This window comes from Siniperca chuatsi, linkage group LG17, assembly GCF_020085105.1.
Source record: "Siniperca chuatsi isolate FFG_IHB_CAS linkage group LG17, ASM2008510v1, whole genome shotgun sequence".
Classification (NCBI taxonomy): Eukaryota; Metazoa; Chordata; class Actinopteri; order Centrarchiformes; family Sinipercidae; genus Siniperca; species Siniperca chuatsi.
Window position 1 is genome coordinate 7,442,974 of NC_058058.1, and position 26,691 is coordinate 7,469,664.

Here is a 26,691-nt window from a genome sequence, read left to right on the forward strand (position 1 = left end):
AAAATTATGACATGAACTAATAAATTAATTGTTCAATTGTGAGCATTTTTCATGGACATACACACTCCATGCTGTAGATGTCGCCAGAATCCATATAATTTTACACCAGCTCCATGCATAAACCGTAGAAGAAAATAACCAGGAAATGCTACACTTTAGCAAGAGGAATTAACACTGTTTTCCTGGCAGAAGTTGATGGAGCTGCCAGCAACAAACAGGTAACATTTTTTTATAATTCCCCCTAAATGTTTTAAATCACCTTTGCTTTAAGGTGAATTGTTTTGGTGGTGTAACAACAGTATTGCATGTGTGATCTCTTGTTAAACAGAAGTATAAACTACAGTCCCAGCAGATGTGAATCAGTCTTGGATCTTCGCCCTTATGTTAAATTAGAATGGAAAAGGTGATCAACTGTTTCAAGAAAAAGCCAGATGCTGTGGCCCGGCTGATCTGCTTCCCCTGGGCAGGTGGAGGGTCCATACACTATGCACGCTGGGGAAACCTCCTAAACAGCTCCATAGAAGGTAACACGCCTGGAAGATGCTGTATAAATAATAATAATAATATCTTTATTTATATAGCACTTATCAAAACAAAGTTACAAATCACATAGCAAACAAAGAACACATAAAACATAACATAAAAACAAATAAAACACAGCACTAATAGAATAAAAATATTAAACAAACGTGCGATAAAAGTACATTATACACTTAGATTTAAAAGAAGCCACTGACTCAGCCTGACGTATTTCCTCGGGCAGGGTGTTCCAGAGCAGCCGAGAGTCTGGAGCACATAAAAGGCCCCTGTCAGAGGATCTCACGGTGCGAGCAGGGTCGCACGAGGAAGTGCTGCACTTTGCACTGTTAATCTAAACTGTTTGCGCTATATTCACACTTCCTCAGATGTTTGTAAATATTACTAATGTCTTTTATCTACAGTAAAAATCAGCTAAAAAAGGAATTATTGGAACTGGAACTTGAACTTAAAAATGATATTCTTGTACTGTGAAAACAAAGTCTACACATGTTACTGTATGATTAAATTTCTACTTGAAATGTTTTTAACACGTTTTCTGTCACTTTCAGTGTTTGCTGTCAAACTTCCGGGCAGAGAGAGTCGCGCCAAAGAGCCGTTCTTTCAGAACATGCAGCAGATTGTGAACGAGGTTATTGGTGTGCTGTTACCGGTGCTGAAAGAGAAGCCGTTTGCTCTATTTGGCCACAGGTATGGTAACATTAGAGGTTTCATATCTGTCATGACAACACACCTCACTTCTCTCCTTTTCTCACTTTTTTTTGTTTAGTTTTTATTCCACCACTGACAACTTCTTTTCCGTTAACGGTCGCACTATCCTGATCTGTTTTAGTTTTGGTGCCTTCACGAGTTTCGCCGTGGCAGACGCTCTGAAGAGACTGCACAGCCTCGAACCAGTTCACATCTTCCTGTCTGGTGCTTCTGCACCTTATGTGAGTTTATTTATTACATTTAGCTGTACTTCGCCAGGATTATCCACTCAGTATGCACCCAAGGGATAAAATAATAAAAACAGTCTGCACTAACACAACACTGATTAAGTGTACTAATGTCCAGATTTCAGTTTATATTTAAAAGCCTGTAGACATGTTTGTTCCTTTGTAGAACTGTCTAATTGATTATAATGGATTGCAGATAATGGCACCATAATAATGAAGGCTTGTAATTAACATAGACAGTATCAAATCTTAACCACCATAATATTTTAATTTCCATGGCTTTAGTTTTAAAGTTTGCTATGGTTCAAAATGACAATGATATTCTTTATAATGCTCTGCAAATAAAAACATTTAGGTTAAAATGGTTATTTATTCACGACAAAGTAATTAAACCAGCATTGCGAGGCTGCAAATTTGCCTGATTGAGAGAATTTTGCTAATTATTCAGTGAGGTAAGTCAGTCAGTCCAGTTTAGTACAACACCGCCTGAAGAAAAAGAACAAAGTTTAATAAATTTAATCGATCGCACAAAATCCTGATTCAACATGCATCCATTCCATTTTCTAAACCACTTCTCCTGTTCAGGGTCGCAGGTAGTTTATACAATGTCTTCATTAAATATCTTTGATAATGTGTGGAGGAAAATCTTCAAAGATGTTGATAAATAGACGACACCATACAGTCTTTAATGACAGGTGCATATGACCAAAAAAGCCTGTAAACTGAGAAGGAAGTATCCTGCACGCTGTTCTTCACTTATTATTCAGAAGGAACTGGTTTCGATTCTAATCTTAACTGATGAAGGTCTATGGACCAAAACATCTGGTTCCTTCTATATATACAGAGTAACAACTGAACACTTTAGACTCTTTAATAGAAGACAAGGGTTTGGTGTTGATAATATACCATTAATGTGTTGTCTTTTAGTCAGAGATACGCATCAAAGCCCCAAAGAGAAGCGACTTATCTGATGACGAGTTTCTCAAGTGGTTGATTTCGATTGGAGGAACTCCCCCTGAGCTGCTGGCAAACCCTGAAGTCCTGAAGCTCTTCCTTCCTGCCCTGAAGGCCGACCTGCACATTGTGGAGAACTACAAGTGGGCTGACAACTCTGTTGCTTTATTTAATCTGCACTTAACACATTCATTTTAAATAATTAGTGAAGAATTTCAGAATGAATGTTTGTAGTGAATTGGAGTTGCTGACTTTCCCGCAGGTGTAACAAGCCAGACAATCCATTCCTCTCCTGCCCAGTCACATGTTTTGACGGAAAGGAGGACATTTCTCATGACTTACAAGGTCAGTCCTCTGATTATTACTCACTCCACCCTTTAATACACAGGGCCTAGGTAGGTTTCTGGATGCTCAGTATCAGAAATCATGGAATATTTGGTCTAGGCAAATTAATTTTAGATATACAAGTTGGCAGTTTGTTTACATGGACTGCATAGGATTTGAAAGATTATTGATTTAGTGCCAAATACATACAGTGCACATCAGAAAGTGCCCCACAGAAAGACACAAACTCCTCTGGAAAAAGCTAATATTGCTCCAAAATGCATATCAGACAATAGGCAGTGTCTGTAGGTGCTCACATAAAGTATAAATGTATGTTAGTACAGTGCTGTACGTGCCCTGTGTGTGTGCTGATGACAGTGAATGAAAGAATGACATGAAATGAAAGAATGTGTCCCTGTTTTTAATTAATTAATTATATGCATGTATTTTATCAACAGCTTGGAAAGACATCACATCAGGAGATTTCACCGTCAGGATGCTTGACGGATCTCATTTTTACCTGAAGGATTCTGGAAATGAAAAGATTCTATTAGACTACGTCACGAAACACCTGGAAACATCCGAAATGGATTATTTATAATGAAATATGTACAGTACAATCACTGTATATTGTAGCTAATGACTTAAATGTTTTTGTACTAATTTATTGTGATGGAAATTAATTCTTTATGCATTTCAGAAGTGTAACATATTGTGTGACAAATTTAATTGAACAAGTGTCGAGTGGATATTAAAGAGTCAATACAATTTGATTGGCCCCACATCTATCAATATTAGGGCTGCAACTAACAATTATTTTTATTATTGTTTAATCTGATGATTATTTTAAGATTTTGAATCAGTTAATAGGTTAGTTTACTAAATAGAAAATAGTCAGAAGATAGTGAAAAATGGCCATGACTGCTGAAGGTGACGTATTTTTATTTACCTTGCTTTTATGTATTAAGTACATCACTCATTAATTAACATCAGTTTTCATCTGCAGTCCAGTTAAATGTGCTTGTTTTGTCCAGACAATACTCCAACCCCCATAGCTGTTTATTCTACGATAATGTAAAAACAGAAAAGCAGTAAAAAAACAGCGTTTGGCATTTTTTTCTTGATAAATTAATTAATCAATGATTAATCAATTATCAAAGTAGCTGTGGATTAATTTTCTCTAATAATTGATGAAATTACTAATTATTTCACTTAATGCACGGTGTAACTGACTCCACAGAGACTTTTTTCTTCATTTTTATTTCTAAATCCATCTTTTAAATGCATACAGTTCAAAACCATGCCCAGTCAGCCAAAGTGTTCTTTGTCGGAGGTACATAAAATATATGTAACTGTTCGCTTGTGCACAGGTTTGAGATGATGGAAATGTCCACACAATACCAAACTTAATTTGTGAATAAATATATGTCTTTATCATACATGTGACATTTTTACAGTGGTCTTATTCTTCAAATTCAATATTCAACTTCAAGTACTGTTCTGAGATAAATGAGAAAACACACAAAAATGTTATATTCAGATTATAGAGGAATTATTTTTGCAACACTAATCAAGTTTATTATCTTTATAAATAACACAATTCGTAAATAGTTCTTGAAAAAGGTTTCTGGATCACATTCATGGATGAGATACTTCTCAGGGACTGATTTGCAATGTTTGACTGGTTTACTATGAGGAGGAAATAGGACAATGCTCAACATAAATAACACGCCACTGTGCATACAGGATCTGTCACTTTATGTGCAGCTTCATTTTGCTTAGTGAAGGGTGAAGTTAGAGCAACACAAGAAACTGCCTCAAGAGCACAAAGGTTATGTGATTGTGAATGTTTTGTCTAGAAACTCTGGAATTAGATTAAACAATGGCACGGAAAATAAAACATTCCCTAGTCAATATTTTGAGAGTAGAAAAGTCTGAGGTTGGGTTCTGTGTCTTTGGCAACCAGGTTCGAGGGAGATGAGGGAGGGGAGGGACGCTGCTACATTTGGCCTCCGTCACTGTGAGGTGGTGGAGGTGGCGGCAGCTGCTCGTTGTCCCATTCCTGCGTGTCAGGAGTGTCGGCCAGCATGAAGGAGTCGGTGGAGTGAGCGCTGATGCGAAGAGGAGCCAGGCGGCGCAGGTTGCTGGGCGTCCACGGCAGCCTCACCTGGGCTCGCTGAGAAGGAGCCACCATGCTGCTGTCGAGCTCGGCCTCCGCCAGCCACGGAGGGATCTGACCCTGTGCCGTGGGGTCCATGTCCGGTATGAAGGCTGGATTCTCAATTCCAGCTGGATGAAAGAAAGAAACTGAATTAGTGCTGACAGGGTTTAAGGGTTAAAGACATTGGTGGAAAGTAATTAAGTATAGTTATTTAAGTACGGTACTTAGAATTCTGAGGTACTTAATTGAGTATTTCCATTTTCTGCTATTTTATACTTCTACTCCACTATAATTCAGAGGCAAATATTATACTTTTGCTTCACTTTTATCTGACAGCTATTTACTTTTCAGATTAAGATTTTACGTTAAATATAATACATTTTAAAGATTAAACCGGTGGTTACCAACCTTTTTGGCTTGTGCCTTACTAAAAACAGTGTCTAGTTGGGGCCCCTTGTCACTTTTCAAATGCTTTTGAGTTTTTAGCTGATTTCCCCTCTAAACTTCTCAAATGGTTTCATTTAAAGTTTGAAACCCAAAGAGGTAAAATTATTCAGTGTTTCACAAAAACAGCAAAGCTTAGAGAAAAGTCCAAAAAATGAATACAAATTTGTGTAGCAGAACTTTGTTTTTTCTTCTTGGAGGGGCCCGACCCCCAGGTTTGGAACCACTAGACTAAAATACCTAACTGTATATAAAGTAAAAAACTAGCTACAACAGTAAAATGCTTTTTACACATTGATGCATCAGTATTAACAATCTAATAATGTCAAATATAATATCAGTCACAGGGGACATTTTACTCCAGAACCAGTACTTTTAATTTAGATACTTTTGTACATTTTTCTGATAATACTTGAATGAAGGGCTTTTATTTATAATGGAGTATTTCTGGAATGTTGTACTGGTACTTTTACTTAAGTAAAGGATCTGAATACTTCTTCCACCAGTGGTTAAAGATAAGTGGACAAGATGGTGGACTTTTACCTCCTGCTCTGTAGGTGACCCTCGTGTGGAATGAACTGCCTGATGCCTCATAGCCAAAGGTGCTGTCTCCTTCTGAGAACTCAAAATCTAGAGAAAAAAAGAGAAAATGTTTTTCAAAAAAGTACTTTTTCATTAACTACTTGGACTATTATATATATTATTATGTATATTTTTTTAAACTGAAATACAAACCTTCATCACCAGAGTGGTAGCTTTTAGTTTTGTCCATTGATTTTCCATTTGGCATCTGCAGCAAATAGAGTAGTCATTATATTTGTAAATTACATCTTAAAACTAAGTTACAAAATGTGAAAAGCAAAGCCGTAATACGCATGTTTTGAATATTAAGGCTGGGTATTATTTGCAATTTTTGGTACTAGTGCAGAGTGGGTACAATACCAAAATTATGCTTTTTTAATACCTTACTTTGATAAATATAATCATGTTTCTCTGCAAAACTTTTTTTTGATTTAATAAAAGAAACCAAAGTCCTAAAAAAAAAGTTATGTAAACAATCAGTCGCACAAGAACTTTTAATAAAAGAAACCAAAGTCCTAAAAAAAGTTATGTAAACAATCAGTCGCACAAGAACTGTCTAAATAAATTAGTATGAAATTAGCAAAATTATGATTTAAATCAGGTTATATCTGATCAGAAAATAAGTTTACAAGATTACAAATCTGGACAGATATTTGATTACAGCTTTCGTTACTTGGCAGTTTTTGATACTTAGTGCTGTGAACACCTTTTGGTTGCTACCAAAAAAGTATTGAAGTTCAGGATCCTTTTGGCTGTTGTGTAAAACTCTATGTATGTCATACTGTCTAATAAAAATGAATTCTGAGGCTCTGACCTTTTGCTGTTGGTCTTTCTTTGTGTACTTGGTAATTGGCTTTGGTGGAGCAATGCCCATCTTTGCAGACTTAAAGGACTCCAAGCGATTCCTCATGGTCCTCTGGAAGATCTCCTGCACCTCATTTTCATCCTGGTTGACATCGAAATGGCTCCGGCTGTACCTGTGCCGGTGCTTTAAACCAGAAAACCAGAAACAAAAATGGAAGAGTCAGTATGAGAATTTGAGAACTTGTTTTTGATAAGACAAAGAGGACAAGAAGTCTGTAACTTGTTACTCATCCAGAATGTTTATCAAGTTTCAGACATTGTTTTTAAAGGGACACTCCACCAATTTTACACATAAAATTCAGTTTCTCTCATGAGGAGTACTACTCAACCTCTGAAAACAGGTGTATAATGTCTTCTGTGGCTTCTAAAGTTTCAAAAAATAACCATGATGATGGGTTATCTTGCATTACAAACTGGGGATGTAGGGTTTGAAAGAAGGGGGTGATTAGGTTACAGGTGGCATCAAAGAAAGCTGTTATTGTGTTGCATTATGGGAAATGTAGAATACAGCATTTCTGGGGATGGAGGCATAGTAGGGAATAAAAATCTGAATATATTGGCCTCTGCTGCATCAATTTTACTTTTCTTTTTAAAAATCTGTCATTTAACTATATGGAAGCGTAATACTAAACTGCTGTAGTACACTTGTCATGTGATGAATGTAGTGTATATAGTGATGTGACTGAAAATGCTTACCTGTTTCCTGCCCTTGTACAGATGCTGCTGCAGCAGGTGGTGAGTGTTAATGTCCTCTGTTTCCCTCATACCCTTCATGTTCTGTTCATGCATTTCCAGGCTCACTGATGGCACAGGGTCTCTTCTACAGCAGGAAAAGTCATGCCAGTTACTTCATGTCTTTATCACACTCAAGTATGGCACTAATTTAGGCTTCTCATACAAAATATGGTGAAGAATTGGAGCTAGATGGTCAGTGCAAGATCATTTCTACTAGTTTGGTTTGTTTGGAAGTGTGAAAGAAAAATGCTGTGACTGCTTGTGGTCACCAGGGGCCAGTGTCTGTGCAGATCTAATGTAAGTAGATGTTCAATGAAAATAGCAGAAAAGATATGTCCATCTTCAGATTCATAGCTTAAATGAAAATAATGAAAGGAATTGGAGAGCTTTTTAGTAATTGTTCTTAAAGAGTTCTTCACCAGCTGATTGTACACTGGCTTGTATTTTCTGTGATTGTGGTGTACATCTGGTAAAAGTGTTTATTCACCTTATATGGGACATTGCAGCGTAATCGTCTGACATGTCAGCCATGATGTCAGGCATGATTTCTGAGAATTCGTCACCAAACTTTTTCTTGAAGTCGATAAATGCAGTTTCATTGCGGATAAACTCCAGAGAGCCTCTACGTTCACCCTGCAACAGGGAGACCATTTCATGTTTGTTCCCTTTAATGTCCACTTGAACAAAATACACTTGAATATACAACAACAAACGTATGCAGCATATGACCCTCACCTCAGCCACGTAGCTCATAGCATCCTTGAGGTTCAACTGATGGAAGACGTTGACGACGTGGTTGAGGTTCTTCCTCGCCGACGGCTTCATCAAAATTCTCGTCATCCACTTCTCCTCAAAATTATTCCACCTTTATAGCAAGAGAAGAAAATTGTAGCTTCATTCAAACAGTTCAGAAATTTTACGAGTTAAATCATTAAAAATGTCTTTACATACTTGTCCCTCATGTAGTTATGTCCTATTTGTCCAGATATATCTTCTATGGCAACAAGCATGTGGTCAAACACCTAAACAACAAAAACAGAGATTCTGTAATAGTTGGACTGTAGCCCGGTAGTTTATGGTTCTCGGTGTTGTTTAATTTTGAGCTTTACCTTGTTCTGCACTTTTTCTATGAGTGTGAGCTCAGCCAATGCAGCTCTCTTTACTTTAAGCCAGGTGACCAGAGGTTTCATCGTTATTCCCTGCAACAGAAAGAGATTCAAGCAAAGGTTTAGCAAAATTAAGCTGTTATGTGTTTTGTGTAAGTAAGCTGCAAAAAAAAAAAAAAAAATGTACCAATAACTATTTTAACTTGGTAACAAGACAGAAAAGTGGTTACCTGAAGAATGACAGTGAAGTACACTACAATGAGAGTAGTGCAGATCATCAGATTCTTCTCCTTTATCTTTTTCTCATCCAGCAAAGTAGCCAGACCATATGCCACAGCCCCTCGCAGGCCACCGTAGCTCATAATCAACTGATCTATGAACTCCACGGGGACCAGCCTGTACTTGTTCAGCATCCAGGTGAGAATAAAGACGCCTGTAGTATACATGTAGACAAACACAAACACAATCTGTTTTGTGACCTCTGACATCAGATAGTGTACTGTTTGCATTCAAAACTGACAGCAAAAGACAAAATCTCACCGATGAATCTATACACAAAGATGAAGAAGAGCGTGAGGAGGATGAAGCCCGTGTTCCACACCCAGATTGTCGTATCAATGGCAGAGATGCCGAGGAACACGAAGATGATGGTTTCTGATCCGTTGGCTAAAACCTTCATGACATATCTGACTGTGAGGACAGACTTCTCGTCCATGTTTGCATTTATGTACTTCTGGCAGCACACACCACAGAAGACGATCCTACAGAACAAAAACACAGAAATAAACTTAGTATGAACAAGCTTGATTTTAATAATAAAAACAAATGAGATGTTTTTCATGGAGTACTCACGAAAGGATGGAAGAGAGGGAGAGCATCTCAGCAGTCAGGTAGGAGAGGTAGCCCAAGACAAAGATGAAGCCTGCCTCGATGATCTGGATGTTTTTAGTGCATCTGGTCAGAAGAGAGACCAGCAGGCCAAACACAAAGCCCATGAGGGAACCACCAAACGCCACCACAAAGAAGGAAACTAGAGAGAGAGAAAGAGGACATATGTATAACTTGGATTATATGCTGTTTGAACACTTTTATCCAAAATAGCCCTATGTAAACATGTCTGCATACATACAGCATCTCTGAAACCAACCCCCAGTTGAGTCTATTGAGCCAGGCAGGTAAATAAATGTCACTTCTTACTTATTCCTTTGATGATCTCCACAGCATCAATTCTGGATCCTCCCAGTGACACAAACGCATCAAATACATTGAAGAGCACCTAGGAGAAGAAGAAAAAGAGAAATGGATATAACATATAGACATGCTATAATTACTGGACTGATCTTCATCGTTTCCTGTGTTTTAGGCTAAATTGAGATTGTGTATTAGACATTAGGCTACGCACATAAATTTACTTGACTTCTTGTTTCCAAACTTAAGAAAAATTATCTTGTTTTTTAACTGGCTTCCACATCACTTGAACACATTTTAGAAAAGTGTTTCTTCAGCTCCCAGTAGTTAAATAATTAGGAATATTGTCCTCACATGTATATTGTCGATTATCCAATTCACAGATGATGTGTGAGGTGTCATCACACCTCATCTATACATGATGAAGACCATGTGGTCAAAACATTGTCATGTCCACGTAGAATGAAAGAAGAACTGGGAATGAAAGAGCAGTGTGCAGATATTTTTTCGTATTTTGGTGCAGATTATTGTTACACAGCACCTGCAACAAATGAAGGGATGTTCAAACACCAAAATTGGAGCTTCAAAGTTTTGATGTGACAACAGTGCAATGCTTTTTTCAATAAGCCTCAGAGATGACATAGTGTCTTAAACACTGTTTTTAGAAAGTTGAAAGTAACACCTTTTTATTCCCTTTCACTCCTCTGTGTAGTTTCAGCAATCATTAGAGTGGAGTAAGAGTTTCATGATTCATAACACATAGAAGCAATATTTCTTATTAGAACAACCACCTCAAAAAGCACTTTAATTGACCAGTGAAAGACAAAGTTCAGGCAAGGTAAAGGTCCTTACTTTGAAGAGCAGAATCTTAGCATTCTTTAAACTTCATGTCTTGGAAGTGTACTTTCCAATGATAGATGTCTCAGCAAACTCACAACTGTTCCACTTCTTAGGTAACATCAACAAAAAGTTAAGCACAGCAGTTGCCTAGCATCATAGCATACGAACCACTGTCACACCGTCGTTGAGCAGCGACTCTCCAAACACCAAGATGAAGAGGACCTCGTTGACGTGGACTTGCTCAAACACGGCGATAACGGCTACGGGGTCCACAGCAGCAATCAGACTGCCAAAGAGAAGATACTGCAGCAGACCAATTTCCAGGTCACCTGTAGCATGCAGGGCAGGAGATACACTAAATCAGGCTTTTATTTAATGTAGCTGAGCAAGAAGTTGAAAGAACCTGTAGGAAATCAAGCCCTTTAACAACCCTACAATCCACTAGTTACCTTAAAATCCTATGACAGGCCCTTCTAAATCGCTATAGCCATACCAGCAGCATGGCTCTATGGATGATAAAGTCCAGACTAATATCTCAACAACTATTGGATGGAATGCCATGCAGTTTGATACAGACAATCATGGTAATAACTAGTATAACTCTGTCTCAGACCTCTCTCCAATCCCTCTTATCAAATAAAAGTATTTGTCACCGTAGTGCAGTGGTTTTCAAAGCCTGACACTGTGGGCACCCTTTTTTTTGCCTACATTTGTTGAAACTCACAAATGGCCCTATCTAGAGCCAGTGTTTGGTTTGTCCGTTCTGGGCTACTGTATAAACATGGCAGTGCAACATGGCAGTCTCCGTGGAAGGAGACCCGCTCCCTCTGTAGATAAAAACGGCTTATTCTAAGGTAACAAAAACACAATGATTCTTATTTTCAGGCGATTATACACTAATGAAAACTTACTTATATTATATTCCATTTCTGCCAATGGCTCCCCCTAAATGTTACACACTGGACCTTTAAAGTATGCCGAATTAGCCATTAGCACTTCCTGTTTGCAATGTACCCATTAATGTACAGACAACTATTACTGGACTTTGATACTAAAGAAAACTTCAAAAAGTGATGATTCTCAGTCAAGTTCTGGAGTAAAAAGGAGTGCCTTTTTTCTATGACTTCTAAGTAGGTTTATGGACGTTTATTCGCAATGGAGATAACGATATTGTCAGCAAATGAAAGTCACACTGACTCTAAAAATATGTGTCATATCATGTCTGTGTGTTCAGATTTGAGTGAGTTATGACTCAGAGAAGGAGTGCAGTTTGGTTTATATTGTCACTCTGAATAATCCCTTCCTATCTTAGACCCCACCACAAATATCCAGTTTCAACTAGAAATAAATAACAGAAAGAAATCAGTGGCAGGCAGCCACCTGAAGTGAATTAAAGTGAAAGTCCCTCTTACCCATGGCTCCTCCCTTGTCACACCCCCACAGCGACAACCCTAAGGTGGCAGCGTTCCAGACGGTCCCGATGACGGCGTAGACCAGGATGGCCCCCATGTTGCTGAAGAAGAGCTTGTTTGGCATGGAGTAGCCCGTGTCCAGGATGATTTGAGGCAACAGGAAGTAGAAGAACACTGTTGGGTTCAGCTTGAAGGTTTGCACCTTGTCTGCACCCCAAACTATCCCACCCAGAATGAAGCCAAAGCAGATGAGTAGGGCGCTCTCTGGGATCACATTGGTCACATGGTGGTTGGCCTCGATGACTGAGAGAAGAGAAGGATAGTTTTTCTTGAAATTGATCAAAAACAAATAAGATTTAATGTGAGACTTTCTCTAGTGGGTTCCAACACAAGAACCAGCACGTGTATTTTCATAATAACCAATACAACTGAATTTTCTTAAGATTTGGGACAAGGCTGTCTGTATTCAATTTTGGTTGTAGTTTAAACCATAAAACTAAAACCCTTTGTGAGGTTGCAAAATTTGCAAATGATCAACTGTTGCACTCAACTGAGAAAGTGCGATCCTGGGCATAGGATTAACCAGCATGGAAGTGTGTATTAAGGTTTAAAAATCTCTCTACGTAACTAAAGACAGACTTTTGCTTAAGGTTACTTGACTTAATGGCCTGACAAAGTGTCACTAAAGCTTATTTAATAATCAAACCTACTGAACCATTAGGATAGACCCAATTACCCAATGTTGATTTCTCTGTCGAGCCCACAGCGCGAGACTTTTGTTGTGCTGATATGTTCCATTTAAAAGTACTTGAAGATTAAATTAAGGAAACTTTGGATGAAGGTCTGTTACATTTCAATACTGTGTTTATATTTGTACATGAGAGTGGAAGAGAAGAAGCTAAGAGAGAAGTGGAAGATCAGTGTAAAACTGTAAATATGATGCATCTTTTTTCACTTATTTTAGCACACAAGCTTTGCGGTATTTAGTATTCAATAAGATCAAACATCAAACAATGAAGTGATTATAAAGGGTCTAAAACTCTTGACAATCTGTGGAATTTCTAATACATTACAAACATGAAGAAACTCTTCTGTTCTCAGGAACAGCATGCTGTGCTGATAACACAGACTACTGATCACTGCTGCAACCAGTGACACTGTTTGTTACAATATTAGAGGCACATCACAGTGCATGGTTAAAGGCCCTGAACGGCCATTTTCTCAATCAGCTTCTTACTATTAGCAATGGGGTCCTAGATGAACATACAGTTTTCAGCCAAAGATAGAACAACTTTGGTTATTTCACATTACAGATTTCTGTATTTGTGTTTTTGTTCTTGCTGTCACTGGTTTTAAGTGGGCAGATCGTTGGAAAAACGTGATGTCAGGTATTTCTGTGCACCAATCAGATTTCAGCAATATTTGAATCAAAATCTGACAACAGTTATGTGGTTGTTTTGTTGGAGGCACTGTCAGTCAGATCTGATTAAACCACACCCGCACAGTCCCGATGAAGCAGATCAGCTGAGTTTTATGAGAATAAATTATAAGGATATTTTTTTCAGACTTTAACTTTAATTGTTGCTTGTTTAGTCATGAATATTTAATGTCATAAAGAAACACTTGAAAAGTAATTGTTCAGCGGCTTTAAATAAACAAATATAAATGAATCTTCCCTCCTTTCACAAAACTACTTTTAATGCGTATTCTAACATAGACCTAACAAGAGTTTTCCAGTGTGTATAACAACATTGTAATTATTTTTCATTGGGTGGGTTACAAATAGCTCAACATTATCTTCTTGAACAGAGGAATTTGTCGGACTGCAACATCCAAACTACGTGTGACATAACTCTTAACAAGCTGACGCATTGCTATTTGGGCTCTTCTTAACTTCTTTTCTCATCTCATAAGACTAATAGTCATATGAGATGAGAAACTGGTATTAACTGGTAACTGGTAGTCCATATTTCCAGTCTAAAACACCTTTCAAGCACATTTTATTTCCTAAAATGTTTGTTACATACCCAATTTAGCCAAACCAGCCACCAATATCCATAATGCAACTAGATAAGGGGTCTTCACATGGTGCCACTTAAAGGTCACGATCTGTATTCCTATGATGCTGGAGCCAAGGTCAGGTTCAGTCTGATTCAAGTTCGATTTTGGCTCTGATGGCTTCAGGTGGGATTCTTGATGTGTTAGCGCCACGCCCCCATTCACCCTTGTGACCCCTGAGATGAGGCAGATCAGTAACACTGACCCCAACAGCCAGAAGTGTACATATCCACAGTGTTGCATTTGATCAGATGAATTTAAAAAATAGAATGAAAAGAGAGGCCACACTCCAAAAAACGTCCTTCGTCTTAAACTGTCTGTTCAAGGCCTGGCTGAAAACTGACAGACAATGTGTCACACTTTGGATCCCTCCTTTTTTTTGTGGGTTTCTGCTTCCTCTGTCTCACTAGTTTACTATCACTGTCTTTTCACTACTCTATCTCCTCCTCTTTCCCTCTAGTGTTCTATCTTTCTATCTCAGTCTGTGACTTTGTATCTTCATTCCTCTCACAGTCTGCGGTCAGCAGCGAAGTGTGCAGAACCCTGGACTCAGCCTTTTATATGGACAGTATCTCCTCTATGACCAAGGTTGTGTGTGCGTGTGTGTGTGCGTGTGTGTGTGTGTGTGTGTTTAGGTTTGGAGTATTAAAGGGGGAGTAACGGATGTCCAAGAAAGGTCTCCAGTTATTCAGTCACATTTGAAACATTCACCAGTCATTGCTTTACTTGTGCTTTCTGGTCTCTAACGCATCCTCTCAGGTTTGTCATGACACATTTTCTGTGTGTGTGTGTGTGTGTGTGTGTGTGTGTGTGTGTGTGTGTGTGTGTGTGTGTGTGTGTGTGTGTGTGTGGGAGTGAGGAAGTAAGTGATGGAGCAGAGGTCATTTGATAGATGTTGAACGAATACCTGTGTGTGTGTTTAGGAACATTTCCACTTGCTTCATCTCACAGCTTTGTGCTTATTAATGATTGACACTGACGTTACTCAATCCTGGTTAAAGACTCCCAGTCACTTGACGTGAGAGAAATGAGAAAGCTGTCCTCTAGAATGTCCCTAAATAAACTACTACTATGATATAATGGAGCTATGATTCAGTTAATATTCAGCCTATTCCTTTGAAATTTTTTACATTAACTTACACTAACTACAAAATTAAATATCCGTAATTTATAGAAAATTGTACAGATTCTATGATTTTCTTATTGTCAACAAATCCAATGGAAAGACCAAAACCAACAACTGAAACTACTGAGAAGTATTGCCTGTGTTGCAAAAGCCTGATATATTTTATTCTAATGGGTTATAGAACTCCATTGTTGTCCAATGCAGCAAACGTGTGTTAATCTGCAGCTGAAAATAGTTCCCAAAAAAGTTCACCATTTACTCTTGCTTGAGTAACGTTTGCTAAAAGCTAACACTGCCCAGCTGTTTTAGGAAATTACTGAGTCATTTTTAAAAACTGTATATTTCCAAGCCATTGTTAAAGATTTATGTCTTCAGTAGTAATCAATGGGTCAATGAGTTCCACAGACAGAGTAGGGAAGTTGGAAAGTATTAAGAGATAGACTCAGGAAAAGCCCAAAACCAATAATGTTTTATGAGTTGTTGACTATAAGAAAAATATGGAATAACTGCAGCCTTATCCTTTAAATGACCACTACAGTTTTTAAAAAGGAAGCAAACTCAGGTCTGTGCATGGCTGACAACACAAACATCTCTCCATAGAGAAACTGTGAAATGGACTCTCTGCATCCTCCTGTACATACTGTACTTATTCCCATAATCGTTGATTCACTGTGTGAACCAGTATGTCTCTACTAAGAGCTTTATGTAAGGGACAAAAATATCTGACATTGCTCAAATGGAAATTAATTGTGTAATGTATTATTTGGTAATTTATTCATTTATTGTATTTGGTAAGTTATTCATTTCACAGTGGAGTTAATATAATTCAGCATAATTACTAATTCAGTTAAATAATTTGACAGCCATTAATAAGTTTGGTCTATTGAAAAATTAAAGCAGCTTTATACTGTATCTGATAGACATCTTGATGGATTCTGATGTACTCTAAATGCTGTAAATCATTCCTAAAGAACATTTAGCTGCACAGCCTGCACACTGAAGCGTGAACTTATTAACTAATGACCTAATATATCTTGCAGTATCTAACAGTGGCTGGCCATTCACTTAAACCTTTCAATCATTCTAAAATGGCCACAGCTATGTGCACACTTTTAACAGCTACAGAGAGAGGTCAACTTCATGGTGAAAAAGAGAGGTCACTCAAAGGTTGTTTTCAGACTGGGAGGTACGGTAGCTACAGTTAAGGAGTGTTACTGTTTGTCAGGCTACTGTGAAAAATCTATTTTTGCTCTATGAAATGTAATTTGTGACCTCACCCAGCAAACGCTTTAGTGTGAAAGCAAACGCTATTCATTTTGAGAAATGTCAAATGAGTAACTCTATGAGGGACAAGCTGTAGGGAGTCAAAAGATCAGAGACACTGACACTGACAGTACATGTGAAAAATGTCCCTGTGTCCCTGGACTGAAAAGAAATTAACCTAAACTTCTGAAATGTGTAATAATTCCATTTTGATTATACAAAATGTTTCCAGGTGAGGTCAGACCAGAGAAGTTACGTTCATGCACTGACTGACGGGTGAAAAGGAAGCGTTCCAGCCCATGACAGATATGTAAACCTGCATTTATTGTCAATTGTCCTTCAGTTAGCTTAGAGCAGAGGGAATAGACTGCATTTCAGCGAACTACAATGAGTAAGCATAATGTCAACATTTATAATGTGCACATATTGTTTGTGTTTTGGTTTATAACTTACTTCGATTACTTTATGTAACCGATTTGTTCCAGTTACTTTAAAAATAAGTTTGACAAACCAACAACATCAATTCTTAAATCATATTGAAATTCATAACACAAAGTAAAGTACATGCCAATGGTTTCCAGATTCAAAACAAATTTGTCCTATTATCTCTATATCCATAAAATTTGCCTATATGAAATAGCAGACTTAGTGGTAACATTTTAGAGATGTCCTCTAATCCTCGTGTAAATGTTTGCCTTTTACACAACCTTTGCTTTTTCTAATGTTTTTGTTTTAACTATTTCAAGAGTGAACTGTAAATTAATTAACCATAAATTACCTCGAGGGAATGTGGCGATTTTGATAGATAAGCTGTCGTTTTAAAATCTTTCCAATTCAAGAAAATTGTTAAAAACCCATACTTGCAAATCAGTTTTTAGATTTTAAATAAACTTAATCTATGTTGAGTCAAATTTAAAGTATTTAACTTCTCTAAAATTTGGAAGCATTTCTTTGCACAAAAACTCAACTCAAGACAAATGTCAGTAGCTGCAGAAACATCTGCCAAAACCATTCATAACATATTTCTTTGTTATCATTAATAACCTCTTGTGCAAGTTACTGTCAGTACAAACACGGCTGTAACATTTTCAGCCAAAACTGATCTATCTACTGTAACTACACGCAGTCATTTCCTGCATCATATACAGACAACCACAGTCCCATATGTATGTAATTGGAGGTGTACACAACCGGAAAATATGCACACATACACATACAGTGCTGCATTTGTTGTGTATACATGAAATGCTAATGACCATGTTCCGTAATCACTGCAGGACAATACAAGTAGGCTTAGGTCAAGATCTCTTTAGGCCCCATTTATGTCCAATTCAGAAGCGTATTTTGTCCGGTTCAATCAAAGCATCTGAATTTGAAACACAGACATCTTGTAACGTGATACTGGGTGACAGCTTTTATCAAAACTGCCTGACAGTACCATGAATTGATGATATTTTACAGACCCAGTTGCAACCAATCCCTAAACTTTGGAATGAGGTTGGGCGATGTGACGATATATACAATGAAGGCAGCTACACCTTTAATATCTGTGATTAAGTACTTCGATTTTTCAGGTATTTAATTCACTGATTTAATTCAGTACATGTAACCAGATACTCTCATCTGGTTATTTTATCTATTAATGGTTTCTTCATTGAATTTCCATAAAGATTGTTATGCAATACAATTCAACAGCATCACAAACTCTCAGCTTCCAGAATGAGCATCAAGTTCAATCAACACCTCAAAAACTGCTTATAACATAACATGAAGGTTGGATTTATTTCAGCAGTGTTGTTTTGGACTGCATTAGTTTTCTCTAGGTATACCTAATAAACTGGTAACAGAGTGTGTGATCAGCTTATAAAATATGATGCATTGCTATAGATTAAACTACCCAACTGTATTAAAGTAGTTAAAATCCAGTAATATTATATATATAATAATATAACAACTCTTCACATTACTTTAACTTTTGATCCTTAAGTAGATATTGCTGATAATATTTCTGTACTTTTGCTTAAGTTAAATTATAAATCCATGACTTTTACTTGTATTGAAGTCCACTGTGGTATTGATACTTTTACTTAACTAAACCAGTTACTTAACCAGTACTTCCTCCACAACTGCTATCAACCACCCTTACCTCTGAAGTGTTCATTTTGCACTCTACTCACTGACAAAACACCCTAATCAGTCAATTGTTAACTCTAATTACCACAATAAGTTTATCAAAAATATACTAATCTAAATTGTATTTACTATTAAAATAATCGTTTTTAGGGCACTGAGCTGTATTAGATGTAGCTAGAGTCAGATCAGCCCTCCATGGACAAGACTTGTTAGGACTCACCGAGTTTGCAAAGCCAGCTGACCAGGACCCAGAGAGCCACCAGGTACGGGGTGGATACATGTCCCCACTTCCAGGTCACAATAGGTAGAGTGGTGATGGGCTTTCCTCCATGACCATCGCCACCTTCTCCGGTGTCTCCGCTCGTGTTATGGCCTGAGTCCGTCCCGTGGCTGGTGCCCGAGTCTGAGCTTGAGGTGGTCCCTTGACCACTGCTCACCGCACTGCTGCGCTGTGTGACTTTGTTGGCCAGGCTCGAGCTTCTGGACACCATCAGCAACATACAGAGAAAAAGTGCAAATCGCCAAGTGGCTGCCATGTTTGGGAAAATTGCTCCACTCTTAGTTAACTGTGATTTAGGCTGACTTAAGTGCTCAGGTCAACCTCAGATTGTGTGCGAGTCTCTCATTCCCTTTCTGTGTTTCCTCTTTCCCACTCAGATATCTTTCATTTTGTTCTTACATACACCCACATCTTTATCTGGCCTGAGCACTGCGGCTCCCTTTCTGCTCTCCTCTCTGACAGGGATACAGCTTTTTACAACAGGTGAGGTTCAGCCCATCCTGATGCTAGTCTGTCTCCTCCCACTTTGTACCCAGACCAGCTAGTTTGACCACTTTACTCAGAAGAAGATTTGATGCTCTCGTACTTTCTTTATTGGCTGCGAATGCTTTATAAGAATGTTTTCACTGATGTTAAACTTCTCGCACATAATTTATTGCAAAATACCCTCACTTTAGAAGAAATTCCTTCTTTGAATTGAAGTCCTTTTACAAATTTCAAGGAATCCTGTCCTAAGAGCTTGGTTGAAGTATATTAGTGGTATGTTTCTACATTTGATGGTTGAAAAATTATTTGTTTTATTTTCTTATTTTTGGCCATGATGAAGGGCCACTCTTCACACATCAAGTTGAGTTTACTAGTCATAAGGAGTACTACTCAGCAGTGGTATAGTGTCCATTAGGGATATAATTATTGAAATGAAACAATTAATGAAGTAATCAATTAGTCTATCGACATACATCCTTTAGTTTCAGCTTCTCAGTTGTAAAGATTTTGTCTTATGTGATAGTAAACTGAATATCTTTGGGTTTTAAATTGTTACTAGAGCAAAACAAGCAATTTCAAGACCACACCTTCGGCTTTAGGAATTTGTGATGGGCACTTTCTGTATTTTTTGACATTTTTTAGACCAACAATTAATCAGTTATTCAAGAAAATATTTGGCAGATAAATCAATAATAATAATTGTATATAATAATCAACAATTAGTTGCAGTCTTAGTGTCCATCATGGCTCTGGAGGAGCTATTTCCAAAGTCTGAAAACATAAGCCTGATGATGTCATTAAGGTTATCTCAGCTTGGGCTTGGATATTACACATTTTTAATGGAAAGTCTGCATCACAAACTGGAGTATTTTAGAGTTGTGGGTATATGACAAGACCGCTGAACACATCTTTGTAATGGAGTCCATGTGGACCGGCAACACAAACTGACCACATCTGCCTTTTATCACTTGAAAAATATTGTGCCCGTTTCTCTCCCAGGCCAATACTGAGAAACTTGTGCACACTTTTATCACTAGTAGGCTGGACTATTGTAATGCTCTACTTTCTGGTCAGGAGCCAAAAAGATTGGTAACCACTGCTAAATCACTTATTTGGAAGTGACAATAAAGGTATATATTAAAGCAAGTATCCAAACAGTTTGTTGTAAATGTACATTAGTTTTAGCAGAGTTACTTCCCGGTTCAAACCTGACCTCTCATGTTCGCTGTAGTTGTGCATGAATGTCATTTTGTAGTGCAAGATTTCAGGTAAATTCACCTGTATTTTTACTTTCAAGTAAGTAGTCTAGAAAATTTGTTTGAACTTGTTTTAAGACTGTATAATTGTTGCATAGTTTGTGTTGTTTGCCCTAATAGAATGTATAGCATGTCTAGCAATGCAACCATATCCCCAGATTACAGCAATGAAACTTTAACCAATAGGAATGATGGGCAAAACTACAAAAATAAGATCCAGGTTGTAAGAGAAATAGAAATGTTTTATCAAATACATTTTGTATTTCATATGGCCTTCTGAAACCTTAACACCTTACACCTTAACCAGGATTTTCTGGAAGAAGAAATATTATACTTTATCTTACTTTATCACCTCCTCCAAGTGGCTTTGTTCAGTAAAACAGACCCTTCTATCCCTCACTGTATCCTTGTGTGTTTGTGACTATCACTGTGTGTGCATGTCTTTCTCAGAGTTTTACATAAATGTATACAGTAATTATCCAATGATGTGAGGACAGGAAGGCAGTTTGACTCATTTGTCTCCCTTATTGGAAAGGCGCGCCTGTACACCCAACATCCCCTCCTCTCGCCAAATTGCACAACAGTGACTGTGTTGAGCCTTTATTGCCAGTATGCATGTGTGTTTAGGTGACAGAGACTTTTAAATGAACCTTAGTTTTGACATGCAGTTTCGTTTCCATGAGGCAAGGTTTGCTTCCCTGCTGGGCAGAATCCCTTTTGTTAAAATTTAAACAGCCGTATCAGCTCCCAGAACCTCAGGAGACTTTCATTCTCACTCACTCAGATAAGTCAGGGCATACATCTGGGATGTTGAGGAAATGTGCAATCAGGGTCTTTCCAGAAATCCAGTATTTTACAAAAATCCCAAAGAACAAATGTACCAAAAAGAGAGTGTTTAAGTACATATTTTCCTTGTAACTTGTTGGCCAAGAGTGTTGGGGATGTTTAATGAGGAAATTAGACCCTTTATGTATTAGCCTTACAATGAATAACCTGAATTCTTAATTTGGCTCTCTTCAGTTTGACATATTTTTTGGATCTATAAGACATGTCAAACTTACATATCTTGATGTGACTTCGCAGATTTTTGTATCCTCATAAGTGCCGTAGATAACAAAAAATAACATTGTTATAAATACATACATACTGTTATCACTTTCTCCTTATCGCATGGCTTAACTTTTCACTAAATTTCCTTGAAATCTGTAAACAAGTGTTTGAGATATATCAATAACCAAAAAAAGCGAGCAAACATTCTACATACTACAAATGCTAAGAACTACAAAGACGCAAACAAAATCCTGTTACTTTTAGCTGCATTAAGCAGAAAATTAGACTCATCTTAACATGTAAATCCACACGGAAACCTGCACAGTCAGTTTCATGCTGGTGTTCTCTTCCGGGACACCAGCACAGACTTTAGGGGAGCTGTTTGCAGCTCTGTTGACAGTTTATGAGTAAACGGGCTACATTGATTGCTACCCAAGATAGATCAGACACCTGTATCTGAGGTCAGTGGTAATCAGAGGGTCTCTGTGAGGGCAGCAGTCAACAAAGAAGTGCCTGTGGCTGTGACTTGACCTTTAAGTTCGGGCATCAACAGGAAACTTGTTGGAAGGAACCAGATCAGACTCGCACCAGGACACCATGGGGGTTTTGGTATAAATAAAAGGGTTAGCCTTTAGACCTCTATGTAATATCATCAGAATTACATTTAATTGAGTCACAAATGCAATAAATCAACATCAGTCTGTTTAAACGTAGTGCAATTATGATTAGTCAACGATTCCATTACACAACCGACAAAAAAATTATGAACAAATCCGATAATAAATTGTTCGATCATTTATCAAGCAACAATACTACAGCCATGCTAGCAGAGGCTGGCGCTTTGAGCTAAATGCTAACATCAGCATGCTGAACATGCTGAACAAAGACTTAGTTTAGCATGTTAGTGTGTTAGCATTAACACCTCTGGCAATTTTACCTATTTCATAAACTAAATGATTAATTCATTAAATGGGAAAACAACAAAACAAACAATTTGAAGACGTCACCGTCTATTACAGTTATAGTCGTGTCTTAATAATACTGTTAGGGCTGCAGCTCGGTCGTTGTATGTACACATGAAACACACAGTGCCACACAAAGCTTGCACACCAGACTATATACAGCATGTCATTCTACAGATTGAAATACAGACCATGAAAACTTATCAATGAGAGTACTGACTTGCATGTTATGTGATGGGAACGTTTACAGTAGAGAATGCTGAGTCACAGAGAGGAAGAAACATCAGCGAAAATAAAACCTAACTGGAACTTTCCTCATTATTAACAAGTTTTCAGTGTTTATATTTAGATTAGTGATCGTCCCTGCCAATATCTTATTGATTGATTTGACATGCTTATGTCTATTAATACATTCAATACAGTCAATAAATGCCCAGTGACTGCTTTTTTTCTTTTATCATACAAAGCATGCTCACAAACACTCCACATAAGTAAATTTATGTTTTTTTAATTCTCTGCCACATTTTTGAGACTGCAAAGTACTTTCTGTCATGACAAAATGGAACGAGATGAGGATGAACTTGGGGCTTTCTACAACAAATCAAAATGAGCCTCCTCTCAGGAAGGAGAGAGAAGGCACACATGACCCCATCCACATTAACAGGATGGCTGTTGAGCGTGTCTCCATCTTCAAGTTCCTGGGGACTCATATTTTGGAAAACCTGTCCTGGACCACCAACACCTCCTGCCTGGTCAAGAAGGCTCACCAGCGCCTCTTCTTCCTGAGGACACTGAAGAAGAACCGACTGTCCTCAGCTATCCTGGTGAACTTCTATCGCTGCACAGTAGAGAGCATCCTAACCAACTGTGTCACAGTCTGGTATGGGAACTGCTCTGCTGCAGAGCGCAAGGCACTGGAGCGGGTGGTGAAAACTGCCCAGCACATCACAGGGACTCCACTTCCAGCCATTGAGGACATCCAGAGGAAACGCTGTCTGTGTCGAGCCTGCAGCATTCTTTAGGACTCCGCCAGAGACAGGCGCCTCAGGTGCCTCCGGACAAGGACCAGCAGACTGAGAAACAGCTTTTTTCCCCAGAGCTGTCTTCCTACTGAACTCTGCCCTCCGCTGATTCCACTGTCCCCTCATATACCTTAACTTTAAATGCTGTTATATTGTTTTTGCTACATGTACCACATGTTCATTTGCACTACTGGACTATTTATTTATACATATACTGCATCATTTGCACTCCAGTACTATGTACTGAATACTGCAATAACTCATCTACTGCACTGTTAACTATTTCCATAAATTGCACTCCTTTATATTCATTGCACTACTGTTCTGCCTAGTCCAATTCATTATTCTACATATCCATCAGTATACTTCTGTTTATAGTAATGCCATCTGTATATAATGTCCATAGTACCACTTGTAAATATTTTCATAATATTGCTCTATCCTGCATTTATGCACACACTTTATATCCTGCACTAACTTATTGCACTTCTGGTTAGACCTAAACTGCATTTTGTGAAAGATGACACAGTTGTGGCAGAAGGGAGCAAGGAGGTCTTAAGTAGTCGGAAACTTGGCACAACAAATACAACTTCATTTTTCCCACTGAATGTCGATGTTTAGGGAAAATCACTGCATGTTCATCTGCCTCACAGTCTGTTTATGGTGTCAATTTGCAGAGGAGAGGATGTTAAATAAAACCTGAAAACCTGAAACCTGCATGGACATCAAGTAACACAGAAATGTTGAACCAACATAAGATCACTGAGGTGACCTTTGATATGTGCACCAATCTGTTATTATTGAAGTTATATAACCCCTGTAGTTTATTGTAACTGAAGAACAAGTGATTGTCTGCAACATAAAAGTAAACAAACCAGAATACTTCCTACACAGAAAGGGACCACAATGACACCGATACTGTAAGCTCAGTGTAAGCACCACACCCAATAGATCATGTAACACCTGACAGATTGTGAGAAGGTCACCTCCAGCTGGGTGTTTCAAAGATACTTTTTTCAGAAAAGTGAGATTAGTCACTTACCTCAAATTATCTGAATTTAGTATCTGAGTTTTGATTTTGAAATGTTCAAACTGAATATTGTATGCAAAATTTTAAATTGTATTTCACAGATTGAAATTGAATCTAATGGTTTGAAATTAAATTGCTTTCAACTTGTGAGTATTATTTCAATATCATTGGAGTTCGGAATTCAGTTTTCAAATTCAGTTTCTCAAAATTCAGTTTCAACTCAGAGGCACTCATCCAGGGGACTCTAGACTAGAACAGAAAAGCTCTGATTCAGTCCAACTCCTTTCAAAGGACTTCTTCGGACCACAAGTTTTTCTGGGTATGTAGGCCATGAGGGTAGCTGTGTAGTCTCTCCCATTTTGTCATGGCTGACAAAAGACCTGCTGCACCTCACAACTCACAGGTGTATTAGCACTTTGCATCAATGTAATTAGCTTTTTTTTGTTGTTGTGCCGAAATAAAGCCTTACTTAGGTCTGGTGACATTTAAACCAAGATCACTGTAGTGTGTGGCAGTAGCATTGAAGCTAACGGTTAATGCTACATAGCTAGAAATGTTGTTGCCACCTGACCTCAAAACACAACAAGAGACAGCTTTTATGAATGCCCAACGGTTTCTTCAGATTTGGCATTTGGCATTGCTGGGGAATTTATTCAACTTATTGTTAGATAAATTCAAATTCTAGGCCAGCAAATGATTAATTATTATTATTGATTAATTGATTTTTTTTCCTATTCAGGTTCTTTATTTGTCATGTACACAGGAATTACAGTGAAACAGTCGTTGGCAAGGAAATTCTTTGTTCTTAGGCTCCCTCTAACAGTGTTCATACAAATTGTATAAAAAAGAAAATCATGCAAGTAAAAAAAATAGAATCTAAGACATAAAATAGTGCAGAAGTTAAAATATAGAAATAAAATATAATATATATACAATATGATATAAAATATAATACTGTGGCAGACTGGTGTACAGTAGTGACAGGTTGTGCAGTAATTTAGAAAATGTATATGTGCAACCAACCACACCCAGTAGGCAGAACACCTGATAGATTCTGCAAAAACAAGATCCTCCACCTCCAAATAGGTGTCTCAAGGAGATAAAAGCGATATTAAACAATAAGATTATCACTTACCTCAGAATTTTCATCTGCATATTGAGCATCAATTCATTCATGATGTCTTTCCTGTGAGGAAAACCTCAGCCTGCCCTTGTGATGCTGTTCAAAAAGACAAGAGAGCAAATAGATTGAGAAAGAGATTGTAAAAAGTATTAGCCTCACATTAGGCTGCAAATCAAATTGATACACCTGAATTGACCCTTTGAGCTTTATTTTACTTACTACATGGTAAGATGTATAGCAAAAAACATGAGCTGTACATCTTTTCCCTTATTTACATGTATTTATTAGGGTTCAAACCACAAGGCAGTAGAACCCTATTGAGTTTGTGCTAGTTTATTATTATTTGCCTGCCACAGTGGCTCAAATTCCCATGAGCTAGAATGAGCAAGAAACATGAAACTTGGCCCAATAAATGGAAATGATGTGCTAGTGCTTTCCAAGAAATATGAGCAGTCGGCTAGATGGTGGCACTGTAATTAAGACCAATTTTGTAAAGGCCACGTCCCTCACACTGTAAGTCCGATTGACTTAAAATTTCTCGCAGTCCAGTAATCTACAAAAAAGCCTCTTGGACCATTAAAGTCCGTCATGATGGATTTTTGCTAATTAGCATAATGTGAAAAACAGTAAAGTGAAATGTACTTTTGACTCTATCAACCCCAAATTTGGGGTACAGCATTGCAGGACTTAGATACACATTTCTATTATAAATGAGTAAGATCGGTTGAAAAACATGGCCAACATCAACCAAAATATATTCACAAGGGGCAGGGCTTTGCAGGAAAATGACCATAACTGATTAACAATTTGTCCAAAT

The 26,691-nt window shown here is 37.8% G+C and overlaps 2 protein-coding genes across 5 annotated transcripts; one reads left to right on the plus strand and one right to left on the minus strand.

The window, feature by feature from the left end:
* The first annotated feature begins 60 nt into the window (after window positions 1–60).
* Window positions 61–4,192, plus strand: olah (oleoyl-ACP hydrolase). Of its 2 annotated transcripts, none has more exons than XM_044172878.1 (7): window positions 61–218; window positions 329–524; window positions 1,089–1,227; window positions 1,370–1,469; window positions 2,403–2,572; window positions 2,692–2,774; window positions 3,212–4,192. In XM_044172878.1, the coding sequence occupies exons 2-7, from the start codon at window positions 395–397 to the stop codon at window positions 3,352–3,354; spliced, it is 765 nt and encodes a 254-aa protein (XP_044028813.1). In that variant the 5' UTR covers window positions 61–218; window positions 329–394; the 3' UTR covers window positions 3,355–4,192. The 2 variants fall into 2 exon arrangements, with proteins under 2 accessions (XP_044028813.1, XP_044028812.1); XM_044172877.1 differs by having other exon boundaries at window positions 125–218; window positions 394–524.
* On the minus strand, window positions 3,995–25,921 carry LOC122864996 (sodium/hydrogen exchanger 3-like). Of its 3 annotated transcripts, XM_044172874.1 has the most exons (17): window positions 25,887–25,921; window positions 18,886–19,145; window positions 12,086–12,388; window positions 10,842–11,002; window positions 9,843–9,921; window positions 9,498–9,675; window positions 9,186–9,406; window positions 8,876–9,078; window positions 8,649–8,738; window positions 8,491–8,561; window positions 8,275–8,404; window positions 8,027–8,172; window positions 7,501–7,624; window positions 6,755–6,928; window positions 6,094–6,148; window positions 5,902–5,988; window positions 3,995–5,042 (listed from the first exon to the last, which is right to left on the minus strand). In XM_044172874.1, exons 1-17 carry the CDS (start codon window positions 25,913–25,915, stop codon window positions 4,753–4,755), a joined length of 2,601 nt encoding a protein of 866 aa, XP_044028809.1. In that variant the 5' UTR covers window positions 25,916–25,921; the 3' UTR covers window positions 3,995–4,752. The 3 variants fall into 3 exon arrangements, with proteins under 3 accessions (XP_044028809.1, XP_044028808.1, XP_044028810.1); XM_044172873.1 differs by lacking the exon at window positions 25,887–25,921 and having other exon boundaries at window positions 18,886–19,406; XM_044172875.1 differs by lacking the exons at window positions 18,886–19,145; window positions 25,887–25,921 and adding an exon at window positions 14,113–14,662.
* Between the last annotated feature and the right edge of the window lie 770 nt (window positions 25,922–26,691).

What these genes read in the sequence shown, in the direction of transcription:
- olah (XM_044172877.1), top strand. Translation starts at nt 196, where the DNA reads ATGGAGCTGCCAGCAACAAACAG. An exon ending in CCTAAACAGCTCCATAGAAG is followed by an intron (nt 525 to 1,088) that starts GTAACACGCCTG and finishes TGTCACTTTCAG; the next exon opens with TGTTTGCTGTCAAACTTCCG. An exon ending in CTGGTGCTTCTGCACCTTAT is followed by an intron (nt 1,470 to 2,402) that starts GTGAGTTTATTT and finishes GTTGTCTTTTAG; the next exon opens with TCAGAGATACGCATCAAAGC.
- LOC122864996 (XM_044172873.1), bottom strand. Translation starts at nt 19,201, where the DNA reads ATGGCAGCCACTTGGCGATTTGCACTTTTTCTCTGTATGTTGCTGATG. An exon ending in TCCCTCTCTTCCATCCTTTC is followed by an intron (nt 9,407 to 9,497) that starts GTGAGTACTCCA and finishes TTTGTTCTGTAG; the next exon opens with GATCGTCTTCTGTGGTGTGT. An exon ending in AGAAAGACCAACAGCAAAAG is followed by an intron (nt 6,149 to 6,754) that starts GTCAGAGCCTCA and finishes TATTTGCTGCAG; the next exon opens with ATGCCAAATGGAAAATCAAT.